General features: G+C 45.1%; 1 protein-coding gene across 2 annotated transcripts in view; it reads left to right on the top strand.

Annotated features, from left to right (window-relative positions):
• Nucleotides 1-17,996, top strand: part of INPP5D (inositol polyphosphate-5-phosphatase D) — a 53,776-nt gene extending 35,780 nt beyond the window's left edge. Inside the window, exons 10-28 of one of the 2 annotated variants that reach the window (XM_026080142.1) lie at nt 62-168; nt 696-798; nt 1,638-1,834; nt 2,634-2,751; nt 3,261-3,357; nt 4,798-4,936; nt 5,602-5,710; nt 5,871-5,959; nt 6,202-6,283; nt 7,503-7,592; nt 7,760-7,873; nt 8,991-9,073; nt 10,116-10,203; nt 10,951-11,100; nt 12,583-12,676; nt 12,924-13,031; nt 13,700-13,972; nt 15,595-16,171; nt 16,958-17,996. In XM_026080142.1, coding sequence (XP_025935927.1) covers nt 62-168; nt 696-798; nt 1,638-1,834; nt 2,634-2,751; nt 3,261-3,357; nt 4,798-4,936; nt 5,602-5,710; nt 5,871-5,959; nt 6,202-6,283; nt 7,503-7,592; nt 7,760-7,873; nt 8,991-9,073; nt 10,116-10,203; nt 10,951-11,100; nt 12,583-12,676; nt 12,924-13,031; nt 13,700-13,972; nt 15,595-16,171; nt 16,958-16,960 — 2,621 coding nt within the window. In that variant the 3' untranslated portion in view covers nt 16,961-17,996. Of the gene's footprint in view, nt 1-61; nt 169-695; nt 799-1,637; nt 1,835-2,633; nt 2,752-3,260; nt 3,358-4,797; nt 4,937-5,601; nt 5,711-5,870; nt 5,960-6,201; nt 6,284-7,502; nt 7,593-7,759; nt 7,874-8,990; nt 9,074-10,115; nt 10,204-10,950; nt 11,101-12,582; nt 12,677-12,923; nt 13,032-13,699; nt 13,973-15,594; nt 16,193-16,957 lie in introns of those variants that run through there. The other variant, XM_026080141.1, reaches the window with a different exon arrangement.
• Nucleotides 17,997-26,940: the final 8,944 nt, after the last annotated feature.

Below are 26,940 nucleotides of genomic sequence, written 5' to 3'. Positions count from 1 at the left end.
TTAGTTTTGGTGGGATTCTAGTTTCAGYGACTACAGCTCATGACACCCAGTCTCTGCTTAGTCTTGCAGCTTATCAAGTCCCAGAAGGTCCCTAACAAACTGGTGATTGTGCTGGAAACAGAAAAAGAAAAAACGCAGCGGAAGGAATATGTTTTTTCTGATTCCAAGGTACGTACGCAGCATTTTCTTCCTACCAACCTGAAGCAGGTACCTGGGTGGGAGGGCTACAAAGGGCATTCCTCTGGAGAAGGAGGAACTGCTGAAGGATGGTGGCTGGCTTTGCAGTAGTGAAATCTCTCCTTTGCTCTGGAAACAGCCAGGAAATAAACAAGTGTACTGTGTAAAGGAAGACGCTGGAGAGGGCAAATATAGCCAGGTGCTGTCACTGAGGCAGGAGGACAGCATGTCAGCGAGCAGTGAGAGAGGCAGGAAAGAGTCTGAAGAAAGGGCAGTTGCGAAAAGGTGCGTGCAAACAAGAGGAAAGTCTAGGCTTTCYAGCTCAGCACATTAATTAAAGTAATGCACAACCTAAGTGCCYAAGAAAGTACCGCAGGAAAGACAGCATCTTTGAAGGCCTCAGGCTAATGGAGAGCTGATCTGCCCTTCAAGTGTGTTTCCTGGTTCAGCTAGTTTTTCAAGAGGTCGTGTTGGTGGAGTTAATCAGCTCATTAATTGTCTCTGCTCTTCCCTGTTAGAAGAGAGAAGGGTTCTGCCAACTTCTGCAGCAGATGAAGAATAAACACTCTGAGCAACCAGAGCCTGATATGATCACCATCTTCATTGGGACCTGGAATATGGGTAGGGGCTCACTTCTGACATGGGCATCCCTCCAGACACTTGCCAAAATGTCCTGTGCTCACCTGCCCTGACCAGCTCCAGATACTGTGTTTGTTCAGGAGCAGATCTGTACGCCAGGGTTGTCTTCCACTGGGGCAGGGGCAGCCGCTCACTAGGCTTATTCTTGCGTGTGGTTTGGCACTTTTCATGGTTCCAGTCAAAGGACCATAAAGTTGGCCCTGATGGGTGCTGAAGGATTTCTCCATTGATGGGAAATCATGGCTAGCACAAAGCTGGTGCAGCAGTCCACGGTGCCCTCCACCTTGCAGAGAGGGCAGGAGCATGCCAAATAACTGCACATCAGCTGCTTCCGAACCTGTCTAGAGACTGTTCACATCCAGTCTGGGAAGAGAACTGAGTAGCTGGGATATTCAGAGCGGGGGGCAAGGAATAGTTGAGGACGGTGGAACAGCGGAACTAAAGCTATTTTTCACATTTTGGGAGAAAGGTCTGGTTCAGCCGCTGCGCACTGAGCTGTCTGTGCTCACCAACAGTAAAGGGGTAAGGTAAAGGCAGTGGCACACCAAAAACGTGGTTCCTACCTTTATACCTGGCTRGCCATGGCCTCGGTACACTAACGAAGCAGAGGAAGGTGGTCAGAGCAAAGGGRTTAACGTCGCTGGTACCTTAGAATAGTCTGCGCTGCTGCTACATACAAGACTGCTAGGAAACTGCTACAGGACAAAGCGAATACGAAGCCTATTATTTCCATCCCCATGYGTGTGTAAGTGCGTTGTCTATATCCTGGGTYTGACTGAACATACTCTGACTTACTTTGGTGTTGGATTTGTTAATAAAAGGTGCTGCACCTCCCCCAAAGAAGATCACCTCCTGGTTTCTTTCCAAGGGGCAGGGGAAGACCCGGGATGACACTGCTGACTACATTCCCCATGACATCTATGTAATCGGCACGCAGGAGGATCCCCAAGGGGAGAAGGAGTGGCTGGAGACCCTGAGGCAATCCCTGCAAGAAATCACCAGCATCAGCTTCAAAGTGGTGAGGGGGTTTTCCAGCTATTTGCACATAACTCAGAGATATGAAGAGAGCATATCTGGTGCAAAGAAGAGAGACAGAGGATTAAATGGCCTTTTGCCCACACCTCCTCCCCTTCCCTCCCCTTATTGTCATTGCCTTGTTTGAGGGATAACAAACTGAATCTGCTTGTGGACTCCGAGATCCCCCCCCGGAGCTGGCTAGATGGGCCTATTGCTGTGGGCAGTGCCCTCCCCACTGCCCAGACGTGGATCCTGCCACGCAGCTGCCCTGCCTGCCTGGCCGGGAGCGAAGGACAGATGCTGAGCACCTGACTCAGATGGTGGTGATGCTCTGACCATGTGAATGTCCTTCACAAAGAATGTGATTGTAAAACTCTGTAACCTACGTGTCAGCCTAGGCTATTGCGTGTCTAAATTAGGGTGTGACAGCACATAGGCACAATCATAAAAAAGACTAAACCCCATTAAGACCAGGTTTGGCCATTACTGAGTTTCAGTGATATTAAGAAACAAATATCTGGAAGGCCACAGGAAAGCAGGGCTTATATTAATGACTCTCCTGGTGACTGGGAAACATATTTTGTGCAAGCAAGGCAATCCAAGGATTAAACAGAAAACAGCACCAGAAAATAGCCAGGTCCTTCCTCCCACCTTTGATTAAAATAACTGAGAGCAGGTCCTGAGCACAGTAAGAAAATTTGTGTAGGAAAAATCCTGGAGAAGGAGTCAGGAAGGCTGGAGCTAGAGCACAGCTTGCAGGTCTGGGCAGAAATATAACCTCTAGCCTTCCCGTCCTTCAGATAGCAATCCACACTCTCTGGAACATCAGGATTGTTGTGCTGGCCAAGCCAGAACACGAGAACCGGATCAGCCACATCTGCACAGACAACGTGAAGACAGGCATCGCAAACACGCTGGGTGAGAAAACAGATCCAGTCTAGTCCAAAGGACTGAGATCTGTTCAGTCTGTGCCTACACAGTCTCTTGGAATGAAACAGCTGTCTCTACAGGACTCCTTTGACTACATTTGTGTGACACTAGTGTTATTTAAGTCGTATCCCACTGGCACTGATTATATCTTACCCTGTAAGAGAGGAAATCCATTCGTGTGTATACTCAGCTCATATATATATATATATATATATATATTTCCAGCAAAGGCCTTCAACTGGCTGTTGGATTGCTCTTTCTTGAGTTTCAGAAGGAAATTGCAATTCTTTCACTTGAGCTAATTTTTTAGCATCCTTTAGGAATGTGTTACCACACTCTGTGCTGTAATTACTAATTCTTTCTGTGCTGATTAAGTCAATTTATTTCTCGTCTCCATCCTCCACTTCACTTAGATGTGCTAGCTGCTTTATTATCTTTCCTAGACTCAGCTTGGAGCTGGGTTGATTTCTTGACGTTTTYGGCTTCTCTTTTTCCAGGTAATAAAGGAGCTGTGGGGGTGTCATTCATGTTTAATGGAACCTCCTTTGGCTTTGTTAACAGCCATTTGACTTCAGGAAGCGAAAAGAAACACAGGTAAAATACATCCACCCCTCTCAAAAACAGATGTTGGCCTGGGGTGGAATTCTCTAGGCCGTACTTGGAAGGAGGGCCCACCAGAGGGTCACAAGCATGCTGTCATGGCAGTAAAATTCTATTAAATGTCTCCTGCGAGGGCAACACGTGCCAAAGACCCTGCTCATTCTGTCACCATTTAAATGAGTGACTTCTGCTATACAGCCATAACACAGATGAGGTGAAATGGTCGGCAAAATGATTTCAGAGCTGAGCGTAAATATCTTGCCCAATACTTGTGTGACCTGTCATGCAAGCCCAGTACATGAGCAAATCAATTCCTTGAATTGCAGTGTTTTGGGGAGATGCTGGAAGGCTTTTCCCATCCAGGAAAAACGTGCTGAAGGAGGTTGTCTGCCTCCTTGCTGTGGGAAGTGCTGTGAGCATGGGAGCTGTGGTGTGCACCAGGGCACAGCTGAGAACAGTCCTGCCTGGTGGAGCATGCCGTGAGGAATTACCCAGAGGGAGGGTGTGGAGCACGGAAATATCTCTGGGGTGGCTAATTCTGTACACCCAGCTGTAAAATGAGTTTCCATGGTCCAGGCAGGTTCTGTGCAGCACAGGACTAGAAGGCAAAGATCCTGACACTGGTGGGAGATCAGCACACGCTCTGGGAGGAGCTGGAGCAGTTGCAAGGAACTGTCCTAAAAGCAAAGAGGAGCTGAAATGAAAAGGTTGGCTTTGCCATCTTTCCTTGACCAGGACCCAGGAAACAGATAGTGTGGGATTTCTGCTTAGGGTCTTTGCCACTGAGGGAGTTAGTGTCTATGAAAGTGTTTCCCAGTGCCTGGAATAGTTGCCAAAATCTAGTTATGTATTTGCTGATGAAAACTGATGGCAACAGTCTAATGCTGGACTTCTAGGAGACACAGCTCAGAAAAGCGCAACCCCAGGAAGTGACAAATGTGGCTTTAGGACAGCTTTCGACCCCTTCAGTTCAGGTGGAAAGAGTCTGACACCCAAGGCAGAGGCAGGAGCTGCTGTAAATGCAGCCGTCCCCTCGTCACRGAGGGCTGCCAGCTCCTGCCCCGCCAGCTCCCCAGGCCGTACAGGGCATGAGCCGCAGCATGTGAGCGGCAGCCTGTGCTGGCCCACCCGCGCCTGCGCCAGCTCCCGCTCCTTCACCTGGCTGCACCTCTGCTGCGCTGTGGGTTGCTCCCTTGGTCGCCAATGCTATGAGGTAGATTGGATCACCTGGAGATGCCGAGCATGTTCCCTGGGCCTGTCTCCTGCGGCGCGGTGTGGCGCAAGTGTGGCGGGTTCTCAGCTTCCGATCTGCTCTTCTCTAGATGTTGAGCCAGACTGGCTCCTGCCTGGCAAAGCAGCAGTCTCTGCCAACCCAGGCACTTAGAAATTGMATGGTAACTTAGTATGTCAGGCAGATGTTTCTTGTCTTGACAGACGCAACCAGAACTACACGAACATCCTGCGTTTCCTGACGCTGGGAGATAAGAAATTGAGTCCGTTTAACATCACTCATCGCTTTACTCATCTTTTCTGGCTGGGAGACTTGAACTATCGCGTGGAACAGCCCCCAACGGTGAGGGACTCTGCTTGAATGCATGGAGAGACAGAAGCGCTATCTTTTTTTGATCCAGGGCAACATGGCATAAAAAGCGGCATGAGAGGGGAGACAGAGAGGATCCCCAAGGCATAAGTGTGACACCATCTGAGGGAGAGTAAGGCAGCCCTCTTTGCCCGCTCCAAGCATTAATGGACCCAGGGCATACCAGGAATGCCATCTGGCACCCTTTCTTTCTCCAGGCATCATCACTTCCCCCAGTCTCCGCAACCCTACTTCCCACTGCGAGTGAGCATCTGTCTCTGAACAGCTAGATCCAGAGATTGCCTTTCTGCTCTATTTGATTAGTTTATAATGGCTCAAAATAGTCAAGCCGTAATAAAAACTGAATAGGCCTCAGTGGGTGGGAGACAACAGCAAGTCTGGTGTTGATGTGGATCTGGTAGTTGTGTGTGTGTGCATGCTCATGTAAGGAATGTGTGGAGATTTTGACGCCAGTTTTGATAGACAAACATCCAGCCGTGCAGCAAAAATTAGGGCCTTTCGGTGAATGGAAAAGTTGAGAAGTGACAGAGAGTACGGCTTTGTGAAGCAGTTCAGAAGCATTTGCTGGCTTACCAGTGAGAGAGTATTTATAAGAAGGTTTTGCATCATCTGCAGCTCTGCTGTTTCCCTGTTGGCAGGAAGCAGAGAATATTATCCAGAAGATCAGGCAGCAGCAGTATCCGGAGTTGCTGGCTTTCGACCAGCTTCTCATAGAGAGAAAGGACCAAAAGGTGTTTCTGCAGTTCGGTAAGATTCTGAATATCTTCAGAGGTTCCTCTCCCATTTGCTAGCAACTTCCTGTGCCAGAGCTGATGTTGCGGGAGAGGGTCTGCAGAGCAATGACTGCCTTGCCCAGTTCAGACTTCTCAAAGGGCCAAACTGTAACYGCGCTGTCTGTCTGTTTTAGAGGAGGAAGAGATAACTTTTGCTCCAACCTACCGTTTTGAAAGAGGTACCCGGGAGAAGTATGCTTACACCAAGCAGAAAGCTACAGGGGTAGGTGAAAACTGATTACCAGCTCTTTCCTTTCAGAAATATATWCCAGAGCAGGGAAAGTAACTCCTACGGAAGACAGTGACCTAAACCAATCTCTCCATCTTCTGCTCCTGTAGTGTTTTGAATGGAGTCAATAGAAAAAGATTTGACACAAATACATGGTGCTTGGGCAAGTGAATTTCCTGTTCTTGTGAACTGGTCCTTTCCCTTCTTCTTGACATCAGTTCTCCTTTGGTTTGCAGATGAAGTACAATTTGCCATCCTGGTGTGATCGAGTGCTCTGGAAATCATACCCCATGGTGCACGTTGTGTGTCAGTCCTATGGTGGGTAGATAACAGATTGTAGATAGCAAAGCAATCAGTCTGAAACGGAAATGATTCAGAGCAGAGTCTGTAGGATCTCCCTCCACTGCCAGGCACTCAGCATAGAGGGACCTGATGTTAAACCAGGCAGACTGGAGCCAAATCTCTCTGCCTGTAACCTTGCAAGACTGGAAATTATTTCTGTTATTCTTTTATATGCAGAATACCCCTTAAACAGCTGTAGTTGTCCAGCTTTAGGCCACACTGTCGGATCACTTTATGCCAGTTACTTCTTGGCAACGACAACCCTCTTTTCCTGTGCAGCTACCACCAGGAGCTCCTTACTTGGTGGTGCCAGCAGGGCAGACCCTATCTATACGGTCCAGTCTGCAGGGCCTGGAGCTGCAAACATCTCTCTTCTGTCAACTCATATTCCAGGGGGACTGTGTGGTACCAAGAGGGCTTGCCTGCTCCCCTTCTTACTGAGAAGAAGCTTCACAAAAGGGCTGTGCTGGGACGAGGGGAAACCCACAAAACCTCTTTAAAAAATACCCACATACTAGTTCCTAAAATTTCATTGGCTATATCTACGTCCAAGCAGCTGAGTATAATGCTGATGATTTCCTCTGCATGGGAGTGAGAAGAGGGCTATTAGAAGTCTCTTGAGGGATAAGATGGACTGATCTGATCAGAGAGCCTACGATGATGAGATGTGTGGTTAAATAAGCACCTCTAGAAAGTCTGGCCTCTGCCTTCATGCACTGTTCTGTTCAACGCACTGGCCCTTCTGGAAGTCAGCATATGCTTAGATCAAGTCAAGACCTTGCTCATCCCCACTGTGCATCTTATGCCATGAGTTGCCCTGTAGCACAGAAGTAGCACTGGCGTATTCCTACACAATTTCTTGCCTTATTAGAGCTTTAATCAGCTGTGCACGTTGCAGAGGTGAACCAGAAATCCTGCAAGTGCTTTTCATATTGGGGCAATCTGACATTGAGAGTTGCTTGCAAAATGGACTGGTAAAGTTATGTCCCGTAACCAAACTTTATGTATTTTTGCAAAATAGTGATATTCCTGTGTACTAAACAAGATTATGCAGAAACACCTTTGACTAGAGACAGTTACCACAGTGACAGTTATGTTTTCTGGAAAACTACCGAATAATATTTCTATTACGGTGATCTCACTGGAGCAGGGCAGAAACGCAGGGCAGTAACTGTCCTTCCTCTCTCGTTGGCAGGCTGCACCACTGACATCATGACAAGCGACCACAGCCCCGTCTTTGCCACCTTTGAAGTTGGAGTCACCTCGCAGTTTGTTTCAAAGAATGGTTAGTCAGGCTGAGGGCAAGCGCGCTGCCTTCCCCTGCGGATATGAAACGCAATGAATTGTACAGGCTGAAAGAAAAAGCTTAAAAACTGCTTAAAAAGCCCACTTAAAAATGCCCTCTGTTTACCTCCCACTGAAAACATAATCGTTTCCCCTCCTCTTTCCTAGATCTGAAGTACACGGACTCCCAGGGGGAGATAGAGTTCCTGCACTGCTACGCGACCCTGAAGACCAAGTCCCAGACCAAATTCTACATCGAGTTCCACTCTAGCTGCTTGGAAAGTATGGCTCTGCCTGTCCTTATTCTTTCTGCCAAGCTTCCCTGCTTTTTGGATCAGCTCCCCTTCCTCTTGCTTCGATCTAAATAAATAGCTGTGCAGGTCATTTGTTTGCAAAAAAAGGGATGTCCTAGAGATTTGTTGTAGTTTGCAAGTCAGCTTATACTGTCAGAAATATAATCCAAACAACACAGCCATTTAGCTGTAATTCATGCTYAGACATGTAACCTTGTGCTGTGTCTTCCATCTTGTTTGGCAAGCTGATCATCTCTTTCTCTAAAGAGCAACCTGTGTTGTTCTTGCTTATCACATAAAAGATCTCTACTTAGCAAACACTTGATTGATTGATTAAATTTCTAATCATGCCTGCTGCAAGTGATTAGGTGCTTTCAAAATAAAGGATGTGCATTATGCTAATAAAAATTATTTTCTTCCCCTGGTTTGAAAAGAATAAATCAGAGGATCAATTTAAAGTGAAAGCAAAGATGGTGAGATGATTCTGTAAATGGGACCGTGTATCAGTGCTACAGAATTTACTCCCTGTCCCTGTGCTGCAGGGCTGAGTCTCAGCTGTTTATGTAATATGAGCCTACATGCCCTTGCTGTGTTTTTTTTAAGCGATTCCCCATCACAGGACTGCTCCTGTAAGTGGGACAGCATGCCTTTGGTGTATGCTTCATCACATTATCGCATGTCAGAGAGCTGTGTCAAAGACAGTTCCATAAAAGATTATTTTTTGGCTGTATCAAAATTTGCATAAATTTCTATGGAAACAGTGTATTACGAATCTTAAATTAGAATTTCAAAAGTGTGCTATCTTGAGTGGCGTAGGAAGAGCTGTCATGTTCTTATCCTCCAGTCCATGCATGCACTGAGCTTTTCAGTGCCAAGTTTAACTGTAAAATAAAATCATTTAACAATGCCTCAGTAAGATCGCTTGTAAATTTACTGTGTAAACATTCACCCGAAGCTCAGACCTTAAACATCTTAATACTTTTAAAACTCGTGTCCAAGTGGGAAAATAATTGTAGGTCTTTTGGAGATCTACCATCTGAAAAGGGATTTGTAGCCAAGTTCTTGCTGTCTCTCTTCTGATGAACTCCTTTCTCATCACTTTGTAGCTTTTGTAAAGAGCCAGGAAGGAGAAAACGAGGATGGGAATGAAGGGGAGCTTGTGGTAAAGTTCGTTGACGCTCTTCCAAAGGTAAACTGAGACTATGTTTCCATATCCGCRTGGAAGAGAAGCCTTCCACTTGTATCCCATAAGCAACATTAAGTCTTTTGCTTATATAAATACTACTTTCAGGAACAGAGTTGTGGTCTTGTTTGCTCTTTTAAGAGTTCATAAGGATGCAGGATGGGTTTAAGCTAAATGGAGTATGTTATAAGAAGGAAAGGACTTTCTTGCTAGTATACTTATATCTGTATCGGGAATTTTGCTGGCATGATTATGTCACTCAAGAGTGTAACTTTTTTCTCACCTTTTTAGTGAACATAATTATGCTGATAAGTGTTTTGAACCGGCCTGGGTTTTGTTTTAGATTGAAGATAAAACAGTATAAGGAGTAATTCTGTCCCAAGGTTTCTTTGCCCTGTCAAACAATGTTTCTTCTTGGTATTTCTGAGAAAAGTTAACTAAATATTTTTCACCTGTGTTAAAAAGACCACCAATGGTCAGCAGTAGTATTCTGTGCTTCAGTGTCAGAGACAGGTCCTACCCTCGAGATCGGAGCTGTTCTCCATTTCCTGGCACGGTGGGAGCTGGAAGAACTATCAGAGCTCTTGGGTTTGGAGCAAATGTACATGTCAGTACCTTTCCGAATAGCCCAAAAGAAGAACTGCTGACTCTGGAAAGAATGCCATATACAGATAGACTGGGGAAAGACTCTACAATAAGTCACTGTAACAACAGCCAAACAGCTCTTTGGGAACAGACTGTAATCAGAGTCCAGACCACGTCCTTCTAGAGCAATTTTCAGTACTGAACTGTAGGAAAAAACTGCAGTTCAGCCCAATGTGAGTGTCTGATTTATAGCATCCTGTCTGTCATGCTGGGCGTGAGAGTGCGGGTCTTTACAAAGTGTGTAGCATCCTACCATTGACCTCCAAACTCCATCAGTGATGCTGAGCCTGGGGTTGAGGGTCTGTCCAGCTGAGTTTTGACCATTCTGGATTGAGGCACCAAGGGAGAACTTTGCTCACGTAGACCTCCAATTGTATTGACCCCCATGAACTTGTCTTTGCAGCTGACTCCAATTATTTCAGACCCAGAATACCTACTAGATCAACACATCCTGATCAGCATTAAGTCATCAGACAGTGATGAATCTTATGGTAAGTGTTTAGCTCTAAAGTTCTGGATGAGTCAAAATCTACTTAGATTTTTCCAAATCACTGAAAGAGTGGGAGAGAACAGAGCTAACTATTACAGACTGAACATCTATGATGCTCTGAATTCTGATTTAGAACTCAATGCATACAAAAATACATTGTGGGCAATATTTTATGAGGTAATGATCAATAGAGGACTGTGAACTAGAAGTCTCATCTATGTAAGCTTTACCAGCCCTAAAAGAGCAGCGACTTAAAAAGAAAGCACTCTGCTGGAATTAAATGAGGAATCGGTCTGTTTAAACTGGTTTATTCAGGACATGTAAATCCTGCTTCAATTGCACTGCCTTGAAGCATTTCTCCTGGCTACAGAGAATTCTTTGTCAGTGCTGCTTGCTTCCAAATTTTAATCAGTCAGGGACTGCAGTCCTCGTCCAGAGAAGGTTCTTTGCTGAAATCCCATTAACTGGAATGGCGGTCACAGGCTCATGTTTTTCTTACCAGTAATGGAAGCTCAGAACTCTGTAGTCACCTACTGATAACTGAAATGCCCAAATCCTTCTCACATATGTGAAGAAACAAAATGAATGCCCCTTATTTCCCAAGAGATTTTACAGTCCTTACTGTGATCCATAGCAGATTCTCTCCAGTAAGCTCAGCCCTGTCTGCACAGTGATAGTATATGACTGACATGAGAAATGGATTTCAGTGCTTTGTTTCTCAGTTCCAGACTTATTCCGTGTCTTCTAGGTGAAGGCTGCATTGCCCTGCGAATAGAAGCAACAGAATCCTTAGTTCCTATCCACACCGTGCTGACACACCATGGGGAGAAAACCGGGGTCTTCCAAGGTGAAATCAAGTTACAGACATCACAAGGAAAACAGAGAGAGAAACTGTACGGTAAGGAACTGGATCATCCCGGTAATGGTCACTCTAGAGTACTTCCATCTTGATAAAGGCCTCGGAATTGTCAAGGAATTGAAAGTTCYCTTTCAGTGCTTTTGGTTCCAAATAGGCAAGAGCTTTTGATGCTGACTACAACGATGTAAACGGCATTCATTCTCAGGAGTATACCTGTGCTTTTTCAGAAAGGCACGGCAGTTACATTTGGGTTTATCTTTTTCATCATTCAAGTAAATTCAGCAGACTGAGAGAGCCCCCTGTCTGTCACTGACACTGATTTTGTTGAACGGTGATACCTTATTTCCACTTGCAGTGGCTATATGGCAGGGTACCAAAGCGCTCCAGGCACCTGGGGAACCTCTGCAAAGAGCATGCAAGACTCTTAAGCAGCAGTTCCTCAGCTAACAGATCCTAAGCCTTGCTTATGATCATCTTACTGCCTGTTGCGCTCCTTCAGAATACAAAAGTTAATGTGTGTTTCCTTAGAAATGAGAAATTGTTCTCTGACTGGCAGCGGGACGCTAGCCGTGCCAAGTGACCAGCTATTGTAATTGCCAAGGACAGAATAGGAAGGCATTCAGATCCATTCATATCAAGGCAGCAGAAATGCTTTCTGTTGCTTTCAGTTCAGGAAAACACCATGTGTGCCTCACATGGTATTTTCTTGATACCCCGTATGTTTCAAAACCATAATATGAAGCCAGATATCACTGAAATCATTTATTTCTAAGTGTCCATTTGATGGTGGGTTGCTGAAGCCAGTCTCTCAAGAAAAGAAGTCCTACTAGCGTCTTATCATTGAATAATTCTTGCTTCTCTAGAACTTTATGTTCTGAAAGCAATTATTAAGAATTGTTTAATTCTCAGTAGCCTTCCGAGGTAGGATGTAACRCTCAGCCTGACTGCTTTGTTGCTGTTCTTGAGGAAAAGTCTTTACTAAGCATTTTTACTCAGACAATTTTTCATCAAACACTTAGAATAATACCATTTAAAGTGATTGAGTCACTGTGAAGGTGGATTAACCTAACACTTTCTATTTCACAACTGGGATGAGCTAAGAGTGTATTATGGCCAGTTACCACAGGTCAGCTAAGAGGGCTCATTAATGTTGGAATGCGATTGCTTTGGATCATATAGCCCTAGATTTCATGAATGTGCTTAATTTTACCTGAGTAGCTTCATTACATTCACAAGTAGTACGCTGGATGGTAAGATAACCAGTATGTGACTGTTTTGGGGATCATGGCATTTGTTTGTGAATATTTCAGGGCAGACTTTGTCTTTCCTATGTCAATAAAGCATGATATACACAGATCAGCAGTTGAAAATATAATGCCAATAACACTGTTTAAAACCAGCTCACTGCCATTCTGCTAGACAAAGAGAGATGCCTTAATACAAGTAGTAATATGGAAAACTTAGGGAACCAGAATTTGAAGCCACCAGAGCACTCTTTTTATGCCTTTTCTTTTCCTCCAGACTTTGTCAAGATTGAACGTGATGAAATTGCTGGGCAGAAACCGAAGAACATCAGTAATTTAGAAGCTAACAAAGACTGGGATCAGACTAACAGGTAAAGGGCAAGCGGGTAAGTCAGTTGCAGTAAAGTAGTTGGCTYAATGAGTGCAAAGCTGGGCTTGCTGTGAGAGCGGTATTAATAGGCATGGTGAGCACTGGGAAGCTGCCTTTGTGGCCCTTTGGTCAGGTCTGCTCAATGCTTCTGGGTCCAAAGCTTCAAAAGATGAGAGTGCATTAGTCAGACTGGGTCTCTGCACCCCACTTACACCTCGTCTTAAAAAGGACCCTTTTATTTCCAACAGAAAATCAAAACCTACTCATCTGATGGCCAAAGAGGCAGCAGCCATYGCTCGCTATTGGGGGAGTGCTTCCTCTTCTCCAGACACCCCAGGAAAGGATGATATGTTACGGTAATCTTGCTGCTTTTCCTCTGCCAGCTTGGGGGGGGGGAAGCAGTGCTCAAATTGCCTGCCTTTTCCTTTGCAAGAGTCACAGGACTCTTCTGGGTAAGGATGTCTTTTCACTCCAGTTTCAGTGTTTCACAGGGCACATTTCTTTCCAGGCAGCTTCTTGCTTTCTGCCTGTTAATCTATATGGACGCACCTCAAAAGGCCAAATATCTCTCCTTGTTGTCCCRGTAGCATATTCCTACCCAGCCCAATGCTACCCAGCACCGTAATCTGCCTCTTGCCTGGAGCCATCCTGCTGTAGCTTCCAGCTGAACTGCTGGACCCAGAAACCTGTAAAAAGGTTGTTAGGTCCTACACATGACTGCAGAAACCGAGTGCTAATATTCTCTGCAGCCTGCAAATGGAAGCRTCTGCTACAGCCACAGGAACCATTTGGGGTTGGAGGAGGTGGCCTTGACCTAGCTGCTTCCTCTCCAGTGACCCAGGGGAGGGAGGCGCTAACAGGACTCCCACTTACTCTCTTACTCTAAAGCAACAGTGACAAAAAAMCCAGTAGGTGGTATCGAATCAAAGCAGTCAGTGGGCACTGACTCCCTTGTAGTTGGCAGGGAGACAGAAGAAAAATGTATTTCTGCATGTATCTTCCTAACAGTATTTCTTCTCTTCAGCAGCTCCACTCCCACAGACATCAGCAACCCCAACTACATGGGAATGGTTGCTTTCTCTCAGCAACCCTCTGCAATCAGCCAGCTTAAGCAGATACCTTCACCAGACCAGCCATCTTCTCTCTGGAGCTATGAGCAGCAGCCCAAAGAGAACACCTCTGTAATGGGACAGAGAGAGTCATCCTCCACATCACCCTCTTTGTCGCCTCTATCTCCAAAACCGTCCCTCCAGCCTACAGTAAACCGAAGCATTTCTAGTAGGAGTCAAGAGCATCTGTGAGTCTTTGCCTTTTGCACTGGGGCTATTCCTCTTCTCTCTCGCCATTCTGCCCAGTCACTGTTTCATTATCTGTATGGAGATTTTAAGGTACAGCTTGTTTTTTCAGCCTTTTACCTCTAGTATCAGGAAAAGATAAGTGAAGGTCACGAGCAGACATCACATACTCAAAGGAAACTAGTGTAGTRCCTCCTCAATCTTTTGTGAAAGGAAAGCAAAAAATATATGTGTATGTTTAATTTCCTACCAACTGGGTTCTAGAGAGAAAAAAAAGAAAAGAAGGCTACAGAGTTGACTGTAGTAACACAGAAGAACAGGGAAGAGTATGGCATAGCCCTTTCCACTGGGTGGGAAGGAGAGCTCCTTCACATGTCATATGTGAAGTACTTAAACCGAATTTCTACTTATGCTACTATAAAAAGATCCAGCTTGCGACAGAAGTTAGTAACCATGTGCAACATCTTTCACAAGTCTTGATGCAAAATTTCAGTTCAGCCGTATATTGAAATATATCCCTTACCTACCAAACGTAATAAAGGGATGAAGATACTCCACTCTTGTGCTTGTGTGCAATCGGCATCCTCATTCCAGACCTCTTCRTCATACTGCTAACTGCTTGTCTGAGTCTGGGCTAAAGTTCACTAGTAAATAAATTTGATACTCTATAAGCCAGAATTTGCAGAAGTCATAACTGCAAGCACTGCCTCAACTTGATATGCACCTGGCAGCCCTTCTTCATCATGCTCTCAGCAGTCTGGTCCTTCATGTAGAGACCTCCAGTAGATCACTTGAAGCAAGGAGCCCAGCTCATTTGAAAACACCCGAGAATATGTGCCACTCATCCCTGTTCTGCTCCGTTCAGTGATACTGTGGCTGATTGTTTAAGTATTTTGGCTGTTCTCCAGATGAAAGCCTCGCCAGTTCAGGTCCACTCATACAAGAACTGCCAAACCCCCCTCGTCCCGTTGCACAGCTGTGCTCTCATTCAACTCTGAGCCTTCTATTAATATTAATTCAAAGGGTTTAGCTCTGCACACACAGTGTTTCTCTTACCCCACAGTAAATAGCTATTACTTACATATTGTGCATTTGGGTGCATCAAGGAATTTTATTCCTTCCCTAGGAACACTGTGTGGCATTGGCAGCAAGAGGAGATGGAGCTACTTGTAAAATGATATAGTATGATGTGAGCTCTTATGCTAACTGTCCAGACAGCCATTTCAATCCTCTCTGCCAGATCTGAAGATTCTTATGAATATTTAAATTCAGATTTGTGCATGTAACAGAGCCATCACAGCACTTGGCATAGTTTGGCTCAGTAAATGATACCTGTTTAAAGAGAAGCCAAGTGTCACGTTGACCAGACTGTAGTCCAGCAGGGAGTTTGTACAGCACTAAGTCTCTCTGCTCTCAGCTATTCTATGAATAAAGATTAAATAAAGCAAAAAAACCTACACAATTCTCTTCTCTCCCCCCAGGTTTAATGGTTATCCTGTTACCCCTTTGCATACTCAGTTTAATTTTATCATGCTCATTTCCTATTCATTTTCCCTTTAAATCAGTAAGTGCCTCTTGCCTGCTCTTTACAAGTCTCCTTTTTACCCTGCTTTGATGACTGCAGGCCACCTGAACTGGGGAAAAACACAGCAGAGCCTTTGCTTCAGGAGGAGGGACAGCAAAAGCCCGAGATGTTTGAGAACCCACTATATGGCTCCATGAGCTCTATGGGGAAGGCGGCATCAAAGAAAGAGCAGGACTACCCCAAGGCCTTGCGAAAAGAGCAGCCACCCCTGCAKGATCAGAGCTTTCATCTCACAAAACCACAAGAGTCGGAGAGCAGCAAGACCTCCAGCAAACAGCCRTCGCCACCTTTCCTGGTGCCCACGCAGCGATTCCGCTCCTATACCTGCTCCGGCCAAACCGAGGAAAAAAACGCGGGTGAAAAGACTCAAGGCAAACCGAAGGTGACTACATCGCTGGAAAACTCAGTGCCGCTCAAAAAGCTCGTCAAGCCATCGCGGTCTGAAGTCAGCTCAAGCATGCAGGGACAGCTCAACAAGCCACCCCTTCCCTCGAAGAGCCGGGCGGTACTGGACATGCAGAACTCCAAGGGCCGAGACTATCGGGACAGTTCAGAGCTCCCTCACTCCGGGAAGCATCGGACGGAAGAAGGGCCAGTTGGCAGGACAACCACACCGGTGTGTTTCTCCTGGGAGTAAGAGGAGTAAGGGGGCCGTTTTATTAGACTGTGGTTTCATGATAGAAAACAGAGTTATACTGGCTTCATCACCCTTCTCCACTATGTATTTCCTGACCAAGCTCAGAGCACTGTCCCACAAACCCACGAGGGCTGTAGAGTGCAGGAGGCGCGGGAATATCTTAAAGCAGTATTGCTGCAGAACAGGTCACGTTGTGAAACCACAGCCTTAGTTTTGCATGAAGCTTTAATTTCTTCTGGACTGTTTTAAGTTTGGTGGCCAGAAGAGGAATGCAAACGCTCAGCTGCTTTGCTGCTGATTTGATTCATTCTGCATTATTTCTGAGAATGTCAAAACTTGGCTTGGCACAGAACGAAACTATGCTACAGGCTGATAGACTTGCTTTGCCGTAATTAATAAGAAGATAATTAAAAGCAGTTAGCTATGGAAAACACTTGTCAAATGAAAACAGTGTTGTCCAAAAGCATTGCTGTTGAAGTAATGAATGCTGTGCCATTCAACAGCACTCATTTCAGTGAATTTATGAAACTCTCACCACTGTTTTATTATTTTATTTTTTAAAACTAAAAGGAAATATTTACTTTTCCAGGCTGCTTTTTTCTTTCACCAAGTCATTAACTGGATCAGAAGGTGTAGGGGAGGGTTTAATATGTGGTTTTGGGGCAAAAGGGAGCCCACATGAACAAGCTGTAGTGTTGTTTTCTTCTCCATAAAAACGTACAGAAGCGGCAATAGACAAGCTGATGTCTTCTCTTGTCTCTACAGTGAAAACAACATGGCAGATGTCACCCTAGGAGAAATCCTGATGGGAAGAAAGATGGAAATTACCGCTTCGTTCACATTGATATCCTCTGGTCCGGTGCTGAAAAGACTGGGAAATTTTATTTTGAGAGTGTATCTCTCTCTCTGATTGTGAAAGTGTTCTCGCTGAGAAGCTTACCCCACGTTGCTCAGACCACGAGGAGCCAGGACCACAGTAACAAATGCAAGTTAGCCTTCTGTAGTGTCACTTTGGTACTTCTATTAAGAGGCAGATGGTTAAATACACACATTAGTAAATGTTTAAAGAGGAAGGTACGGTATAAGGACTAGGAGATGGAAGAGGTGTATTTAAAGAGTGCCCTTTATACAAAAGCCAAATTTTTATTTTGAGTTACAGAATTCCTCTTAAAGAATGATAAACATGTAAAAGAAAGCATCTTGAAAGCGGTACAGCTCCAAAAGCATGTCATATCCATGGAGCAAGGAGTTAGGGGAGGGAGGGAATCGAGTCGAATAGCAGATACTGATGAACGTCACACACTGTCGAAGGAGCTGGCTTTGCCTCTTGCGTGGGCTCCCAGGCTGCATACGTGGACTCGTGCTGAGTGTGAGGGCTGCCCCGCGGCACTGTAGCCCTTTTTTTCTAGCAGGTAGTGCTTTTTTACCCCTAACAAACAAGGTGAAATGGCAGAACTACATGCAGAAACGGGAGAGAACCGGCCGGGTCCGTATGCAGCCTAGGAGTACAGCTGCCTGAAGGGACAGCAGTCATTCCAGCCTCTCTTATGGCAAGGACTCTGCTTTTGAAGGACACTAGCTGGCTGGGTTTGTAGCATTCTTAATAGATTAATGCTGACTTTACTGTACACTTTTGTTCATTGACTGAGAATGAATAATGTTAACATACTTGTAATTTCTATTACATTCATGTTAAGTATTAATGCAGTGGTTACAATGAGGCTATGCCTGTTTGTGACTTGACCCTTGCTATTGTTTCCATGTTGAATACTTAAAAATAATAAAATAGTCACCTTTCCAATCATTCCTTACTGGAAATTCAGAACTCCCTGCCACATGATTCAGCTTTAGTCCGCTGTTACACCAGGTCACCTAGGAGAGAAGTCCCTGCCCAGAAGAAACGCTGAAGGCGCGGAGGAGTGCAGGGAAGCCGTAACACCGCCGCTGCACTGCTGCGGCTGATGCACGCGTCTGTGTGCACACACCCTCTGTGGATACAGCTGCTTTAGAAACTGTAGCACCTGCTAGCAGGTATCGTTACCTGCTGTATGCGTATGGAAAATGGACAGTAGTTTTCCTAGCACAGAAGAGGCAGAGCATGGGCTTCTGCGAATGGGTGGGAGAGGACAGTCTGTACATACAAACCATTGCGGAGAGGGATTTTTCCACCGTAGGCATGGGCAATTCAAGGCACCACTGGTGAAACACCTGGCTCTGTAACCTACAAGTCAGCAAGATAATCCGTGAGCTTACATTCCTCTTGCTTTATTCAGCAGCATCCTCCCTGCATAATCCTAATAATTCAATAGCTGTGGTACTTCCCTGGCCCTAGGGAGGGTTTCACTTTCCTCTTTCAGATTCCAGAAGAACTGGTACGGCCATTGAGTAACCTGGGACAGGTGAGTTTTCTCACTAGTATGGACAGCTAAATCGGTTCCTACTGAATTCTCTGTGTGTTCATGTATCTTTGGAGATGAAACCACGTGACAGATTTTCTGCAAAAAGTTTTTAACCTCTCAATAATTAGACAGGCTAAGCTTCTCTGGGATGCCAGTGTTTTTCCACTGACTTCTTAAGCTGTGAGAAAGAGTATATTCCCCAAAGTTTGTAAAGTAACAGCTTGACATAAATCAAAGATAGCTTCTTCTTGCAGAAATATTCTCATAATTGGGAATACAGTATAAATTTGGCCCAGCTTTACAGATGAGCAGAATATGAGAACAGTGGACTTATTAACGGTCTGATGGAAACGTATAATATAAAATGCAGGTACTTGATTTGGCCAGTCCTTTAGAAAGGCATATTGCCGGAGGAGAAGAGAGGCTCTTTGCCAAGCTTGCAGAAGAAAGAACGTGTTACTATTCAGAGGCTCAAGAGTTGGATAAGGATTATCACTTGTGGCACCAAAGAGAGTCGGAGCTATTCTCCATGACAGGAATGATGACAAATGGCACCTGACCTCTTGCAAGTGGAAAACGGTCAGAAGAAGACTCTGAAAGAGCTTTCTCAGAGCTCTGTAGAAGAGAGACTACGGAGGTGAGTAGCTTAAGACACATAGTCGTAGAAATGGGCTGGTGCAAAAAAGTAGCGAGACTGCTTAATACTTTTCTTTATAGTAGGACTAGCTGTATCTGGAGATGGCAGAGCTGATATACCAACTGCGGGAGCTTTCCAGATGTGAATATTAGGAAATTAAATTTAACAAATGGGTCTTGTGCTTATGGGACTGTTTGTTTGTTTGTTTGTTTCTGTGAGTGCTCATAGAGATGGTTCAGGACACATATTAAACTGATGGGGACCAAATACAAGCTGCTGCTTTCTCAGACAGCCTTGGGCCCATGACTTTCTATTCCCAAACCAGGCACATTGCTTTTGCTACATTTTTCTGCAATTACTGTCCAGTACTGTGTTATTATCCAATTAAGTTAGCACAGATAGTGCAAGTGGAAGGTATGAAGCAAAGGGTGTGAATTGTCCAAAAATTGACTGATTTCTCCCAGGTGCAGTTCCTAACCTCAACCTTCTAGCTTCCTTTATTTTAAGGTCTTAAAATAGCTGCAGTCTTAGTGTACTTATTTCCATGGAGACCCAGCTGTCAAAAATGCTTCAAGTATCTAGTTACAGGATATAATGTTGTAGAACACAGTGACTTCTTAAAACCCAGGTTCCTGCCTGAGCCTGATGCATCTGACACCAGCTTACTTGTCCTCTCAACAGTAAAACCATCACAGGGAGCTGTTAGGAGCTCTTCTAAAATGTTGCAGCAGTCTATAGATTTCCTTCCTGGTAAAGGTAGGGTCTTACAGAAAATGGCTCGAGGAAGAGTGAAAACAGAAAAAAAGACAGAAAGGTGAGTTAGTCACCACAAAAAAAGCGAGAGGATAATTTCAACATTGTTGGAAATCATGTTGCTTAGGCCTCTAGTCTGCTGGGACCAAGCAGGCTTTTTAACACTACCAGTGATTTTCCATATTGCTTAAAGCTAATTATTTAGTTGCTATCCTCCCCTTTGTTTTTAGAATGAAAGACTTGCTAAAATTTTTACCACATTTCGCTGTTGTCCTTGTAATTTTCCTATTCAGTTAGTCCATATTATGAGTGAAGGGATGCATTGTCCAAAAATGCATTGATTTCCCCCAGGTACAGCTCCTAATTTTTGTAACTTTCTGAAGGCTCAGATATCTTTTACAATGAGACTGTGGATGTCAGGAATAGCTGACTAGTCAAGATAACCCAGGGCTATTCCCAGAGAATCCCCTCTTAACTAATGGCTCCAGGTGGCAACCGTCATTGTGGATGGCCATAGGTGGCTGGGATTGGCTGGAAATGCACCGTATCCAAATACTTATTTTTTATTTCCCTAACCTCTGCCAGAGAAATCCACACTTTCCACTCCAGGATACTTCCCAAAGGGTCTCCATCCCTACCCTGATTCCTTGTATCCCGTAGTCATAACATACATGACATGCAGCAGGAGAATGGTGGGCTGTGTGGCAGGAAAGTTGAGTGGAAGGTGAAGGCTTCTCCTGAGCTGCCACAGCAATCAACAGTTTGGTGCCACAACACGTGCCGGTCGCAGCTGCGTGATGCTTGTTTTGTTGAGGGCGAAGGATTTAATGAGGGAGTCTATGACTTTCCCTGTTTTTTGCGCACAGCCTACGAAGAGCGGAGTGCAGCTGGAGGAGCGACTCATTACAGCAGCTGCTCACATCTGCCACCGCGGAGGGGGTGCAGTCACCTGCGCGTTCCTGCAAGCGCTTATGGAGGGGACTTATTATGCAAACGGTAGCAAATCCAAATAGTTGTTTTAACATGCCAAATTTCCCTAGTGTAGAAAAGGTGTTAGCTGCAGAGGTACAAGATGTTCTTTCTATATATATAACCAAACATCAGATTATTATTCACATGAATATGAAAAAGATCTCTTTATTCTTCTACTGTGTGCGCATGATGTTGTTTCAAATGCAGCTCTTAATAAGAAGCAGTTTAGGATTGCATTTGTGTTAAGACTTCTGACACCTTTCAAAGATTCCTCCATAGTTGAATCCCAGGATGACAGAAGAAAGATGGTTTTTTAATCTACTTTAATTTGCTTTATTTTTTATGCTGCATGATGAAACAAAAATGATGACTTCTGAGTACAAAATATCGGTGAACTTTTGTTCTCGGTTCATTACCATTATCCTGTTGTATTTTTATTTGCAGATCATCTTTGCACTCGCTCCCAAGCAGCTAAGCAGAAGGTGCACATTAGACATGCAGGGGTTAATTCACCTTTGCAGAACTATCTGCTGGTTCACAAGGTGATCTGTATGAATCCACTCTTAATTGCAACCATGGGGTTTTTTTTGTCACAATTCTGCTTAATCTGATTTCAGCTACTAGAGATGAATAAAATAAAGTTTTRCCCAAAGAGACTCAGTTGCTGCAAACATATGTGGAAGGGCTTCAACATATCCTTTTTTGGTGAAAACTAATTGACACTCTTCTGTAGCATTCAGAGGATTGTAATCAAAGCTGTAGTCTCAAAAATCCARTATTGCAGCAGACATCATGAAGACTAGACAGGAGCATTTGCTGTGATTTGGGGGGCTCGACTAAATGATCTCCAGAGGTCCCTTCCAGCCTCAACGATTCTGTGATTCTGTGATTCTGTTTAAATTAAAGCATGAAGATTTTATGTCATTGATGGTAATCTGCTACACATTTAGCTTATTATTACCACTTTATTACATTTTTTCAAGGTTTGGATTCATTACATGCAGAGTAGGTTAATCTCTTGCATTATAAAGCATTAGCTTTCATCATAACTAGTTGAAATAAAGATGGCAGACAACAGAGTAGTAAGTGTTGGGCTCCGAAGGAATAGATGAATGGGAATGGATGAAGGAGACAGGGTCCAGGAACAAGCAGAAAGGTTGCAGAAGATCAAGTAGAGAACGAGACTGTGGAATGAGACATAATGAAACAGGAGGGAGGTGGGTAGAAGCAGTGACCCAGGGAAGCGAAGAAGAAAAAACATCAAAGAAAATGGAAAAGAAACAAGAGACCTTTGCAACAAAAAGGATAAAGAGTTAGCATTGAAATTATGGCTGCTCAGTACTTCACAGCAATTTGCATCTTTACAGCTACAKCTTGTAAACACAAAGAAAACGACCACATGTGGGAGATGTTCACTCTTTTCGAATGTAAATGCGAAGATCCAGAACAAAGCCGAATTTGAAAATGGACCCTGAAAAGTGATATAACCCATTCATCATACCAGCAAAGGATACACTCAAATTCTTTGCAGAAGAAAGCTCTTGCTCACTAGGGTTACACACCTCCAGCGCTGGAGTTTTTCATCAGCCTCAAGCAGCCTGTTCTGCAGCTTCACTAGCCTTAGCAGCTTTTCCTAATGTCTAATATGCGTATTTTGCTGAATTATAAACCCTTTTAGTCTTGTCTTGTCCGCCACAAACAAAAAGCTCAGGTTATTGTCTTCCTTTTCTGACAGAGCATATTTGCAAACTGCTCTCATGCTTCCCATCAGCCTTCTCTTCTTCATAGTAAACAACGCTGACTGTTCAAAGCTTTCCTCGTGGGCCAATTTTTCTATATATTTGGTCATCCCCGCTAATCCACTGTCAACACTGTCTAGTTTTCCTACACCGTTCTTGAAACRTGCCAGCTAAAGCTGGACACGTCTCCAGCAGAAGCCTTGCCATTGCTGATTAAAGGGGCAGGATCATTTCATGTCTCTGCTGACTACGGCTTCTCTCTGCCAGATGGGGTCTGCCCTTTTCACGACAGTACGCGGTAGATTCTGTATGCGTGTGCTCAGCTATTCCCGCCTGAGAAGCGGCTCGCACCCGTCACCGCTGAACAGCAGCATCCCATTTGTCAAGAGCGTTTTGAGCTAGAAACCTCCTCCCCAACACACTTGCAGCCTTCAGTTTGCAACGTCCGCAAGTTACTAGGCACGCTTGCTATTCCGCCTGCTAGTTCCGTAATGAGCCACTGAACAGCACTAGGAATAGGGCTTGTTTGCAGCACAGAGAGGCGTTTGGGGTATTCTTCAGCGCACAGGTTCAGTACTTCCCTATCACTGTTTTAAGTGCTTATCTCCTCCATCCCGCGGCTGGGATGCCCTCTTCTAGCGCGTGAACCTGCTGTGGGTGCGAGAGCGATGTCTGCCACCGGGGCAGGAGTCGGAAGCACTGCGGGATCCCACAGGACGCGCAGTGCCTCCTAGGAAGGCTGCGCTTGCACAAAGGCAGGCGCAAAGAGACGGAGCGAAATCCCGTCGAACACCGATGCAGCATGTGCCTCTCTTCTCCAGTGGCACTGGCTGGCTGACCTAACACAGTGTTAGACTGCACTTAGATATTGCTTCTCCTCCRTCTCCCTATAATAATTAAATACAGCAACTGTTGTAACCTGGGGGTAAGGTTATACCTTTAGAAGGACACCGTGCCCCAAAGAGGTTTAATCTGTTTCTTAACCTCACAGAATACAGGTAGGACCTACAGACTGAAACAGCTTTTAAACTAGTGTAGCCTGGTGACCACGTGGCATGGCCCCACCTTACAAAAGGCACACGGGGTGCAGAAGGATGCGGTCCCAGCAATTCTTCTTTTTATCAGAGCCTGTGATGGTCTTAGTACTGTACACACACAAGTCTTCTGCCTGGCTCCGCTACAAACCTATCCAACAGGCTCTTAACGGTGCCTGTTGTCTGGCAAAGAAGGGGCCCTATGGGCAAGGAGACCAGCAGCTGTTTTGGTATCAGCCTTTTCTGTGCCTCCATGCAATCTTGCATTCCTGGTGCCAGTATCTCTTCCTTTGCGGCTCTTAACATCCGAAATTGCCTCCCTGTGTTTCCCTCTATTTTGTATCTGCTGAAAAGGGTTTTTTTCTCCTTTGCCTATTTTCTCATGGATGCATAAGTACCAAACCCACAGTAAGCTTTGTATGGGAAGCAAAGACGCAGCCTCTGTGGATGTAGAATACAACGCAGTCTCATTGAAGGCATAGTTTTTACTTTTCACCGCAGAATGAGTTTTCTGAAAATTGTGAGATTTGTTAATTGTCTTAAATTTTTATTCCTGAATTAGGCTGTTGAAGAAATTGGCGGATCTTAATGACTGTGGTAGCAGAAAGGCTCTAGAAATGGAGAAAGAAGCCACCTTCAGGGTGAACAGGATATTTTATTGCACAACCCATGTTGATATAAAAGGAAAGCAAGACTATGATGACATGGAGCAGGCATGTATAATTGGAAAGGCTGCCAGAAGCTTAAGCTGCATTTAAAAAGAAAGAGGAACTTTGTGCTTGGAGTGCAAAAAGCAGCGTTAGCAGGTATTGTAAAAAATCAGGATGTCCTGCCCACTAGGAAATCACAGATTACAGAAAGGCATTTTTAACATATTGTGATTTTTCTAAGATTCACACATATACAGATGACAATTAATTGAAAACCTTCCCTTGGAACAGTCTAGCTGTCATATTAAAAAGTAAAACATATACAGTGTTTCCAATAATTCATCCTATGCTTTATACCACTTCTGCTCACACTGATTCCTTTTCCTAGTCACTCTCAACGATGGGCTGAAGAATTCTCCAAAACAGAGGCAAACTTAACCCGTTTTCCCCCTCAAGAGAAAGAAGTGGATCCTGATTTGGCTAGGATTTTTTTTAAGAGGAAACGTAAGCTCCTTAGAGTCTAACATGTATCTTCTTAAAGGATATTTACAGTTGTGATGCTGGGGAGGGAAAGAAACTGTTTGTGGGCTGTTGGGAGCACATCATTTAGTTGGATTAGGAAAAATATGCAGGGATGTTTGCAGAGTCTTGGGGCATTTGCTTGCCACTAAATATTATTGTGGTAGGAAAGGGGACATTTCTTTCTTGTCAGGGAGCAACAAGCAAGCAGGTGGTTGGCAATTCAAAGTGCAAAGAGAACTAACTACATATTCACCCAGGCAGTGAGAGGCTTTGGGGCTGATAATACATTAAGGCAAAGGTAGAAGCCTCAGGAGAGGAGTAACCGTGTCTGATCCCTGCCTTTCTGTATTTTTTTTTCTCATATTCCATGTTTGGTTTCCTCTTCCTCTGCAGAGGATTATGACATACATGTAGAGAAGAAGCTCCGAAAGGATGAATTTCGCTCATCAGCACCACCCTTCAGGAGTCCAGTAACTGTATCGGTAGAATTAGGACTTAAGTTTGCAGTTACAAGCAGTTTTACATTTTTAAACATCTAATTTGGCTCTGTGATTTATAAACAGAGAAAAAAGCAGGCTGTGCATTCACACTTGACCAAATGAGTTTCGCGGAGACCAGGCGCACCTTGTGGAGCGAGCGTGTGCTTGATGAGGCAGAGCTGTGGATGAACTATTATCAGCTCAGCCAGCAGTGCTCCCTCCTTCAGTGTAATAACCTAGTGAAGTGCCTATTTTATTTTGTTACAATTTAATAATTTGGATAGTCCAAGACAAAAAGCTTTATGAACCCTACCCAGCTGCAAATTAAGTTAGAGTGATATGGTTTCCCAACACATTACTTTGAAAGCTAAACGGTTAAAAGTCAAGCAATGCAGCAAGACCTTACTTTTTTTTACATTTGCCTGAAAATGCGTGGTTCTTCATGACTGTGAATAGGATGCATTCGTTTAGCAAAGGCTGTCTTTACACTTTACTCCATATGTCCTGAATAACTTTGCAAAGCCATCACACTCAAAACCCCCAAAGCCACACGTCACCTCGGCCCCCCAAACCGCTGCGTAGCCGCCTACGGCTTCAGGACTGAGATGCTCTTTGTGAAACCTCCAGCAGGAGCTGGAGATTGGCTTGGAGACGCGCCAAAAAAGAACCCCAAAACCAACAAAAATAGCGTTGTAGGTCTCTTCTTCTGTTCCGGGCTATGCGCTACATAGCTGGTTGTATTCATTTTAGGAACTATTTAATGTTCATTCATATTAATAATCATGCTTTAAAAATAAAATGCAAAGGCACATGAACCAGAGTGCGCCTTACGGCTCCTAGGCCAGTGTGTACATCACACAACCCCCGTGCACCAGTAATTTGGTGCACCAGAGCCCCGTTACAGCATCACGTGCGTCTTGCTTCTGCTCTCTGACAGAATAGCAAGACGTTATGCTTTTAGGGGCGCTATTTATGCCTGTTATAAGCCAGGCTTTTTAACGGTGTCCTTTCATCCCCTCTAAAATGCCAAACACGAGCAATTCCCAGCCAAGCTGTGGCACTCGGGCGGTTGGAAAAGTTGCATTAACCACATCGCCCCGCTGGTGATGGTGCTTGCAGGGACTCCCCGGTCCGCATGCGAGGCTCCCAGGGCAGCGAGGAGTGCGGGCAGGCCTCGAAGGCGAGCCGGCATTTTGGCACCCATGACCAGGCCGGGGAGGCCTCAACAGGCGGGCACAGCCTGGCCGCCTGCTCCGCGCTGAGCCCTGCGGGCACCCTCCTGGGCGCTGCGCTGCGGGGAGGATCTGGGCCAGGATCCCCAGCCGGTTACGGGCGTTTCTGGAGTGTAATTCACGGTTTTCAGACTCGATTTCACAGAACCCGCCCGCTCCACTGATTCGGGCTACGCAAAACATGGGGCCCCCCGCCACGGCGCGGGAGGCTCTGCGCATGCGCCGTTCGCAGCGGCGGGGGGAGCCCCCGCCAGCAGCGCGCGCTGCCCCTCTCAAGATGGCGGCGCGGTGTCTCGCCGCTCCCAAGATGGCGGCGACACCACCCCCCCCC

The sequence above is a fragment of the Apteryx rowi genome, unplaced genomic scaffold (genome assembly GCF_003343035.1).
Source record: "Apteryx rowi isolate R43461 unplaced genomic scaffold, aptRow1 scaffold_51, whole genome shotgun sequence".
Classification (NCBI taxonomy): Eukaryota; Metazoa; Chordata; class Aves; order Apterygiformes; family Apterygidae; genus Apteryx; species Apteryx rowi.
The sequence above is the reverse complement of the archived record's forward strand: the minus strand, read 5'-3'. Positions and strand labels throughout refer to the sequence as shown.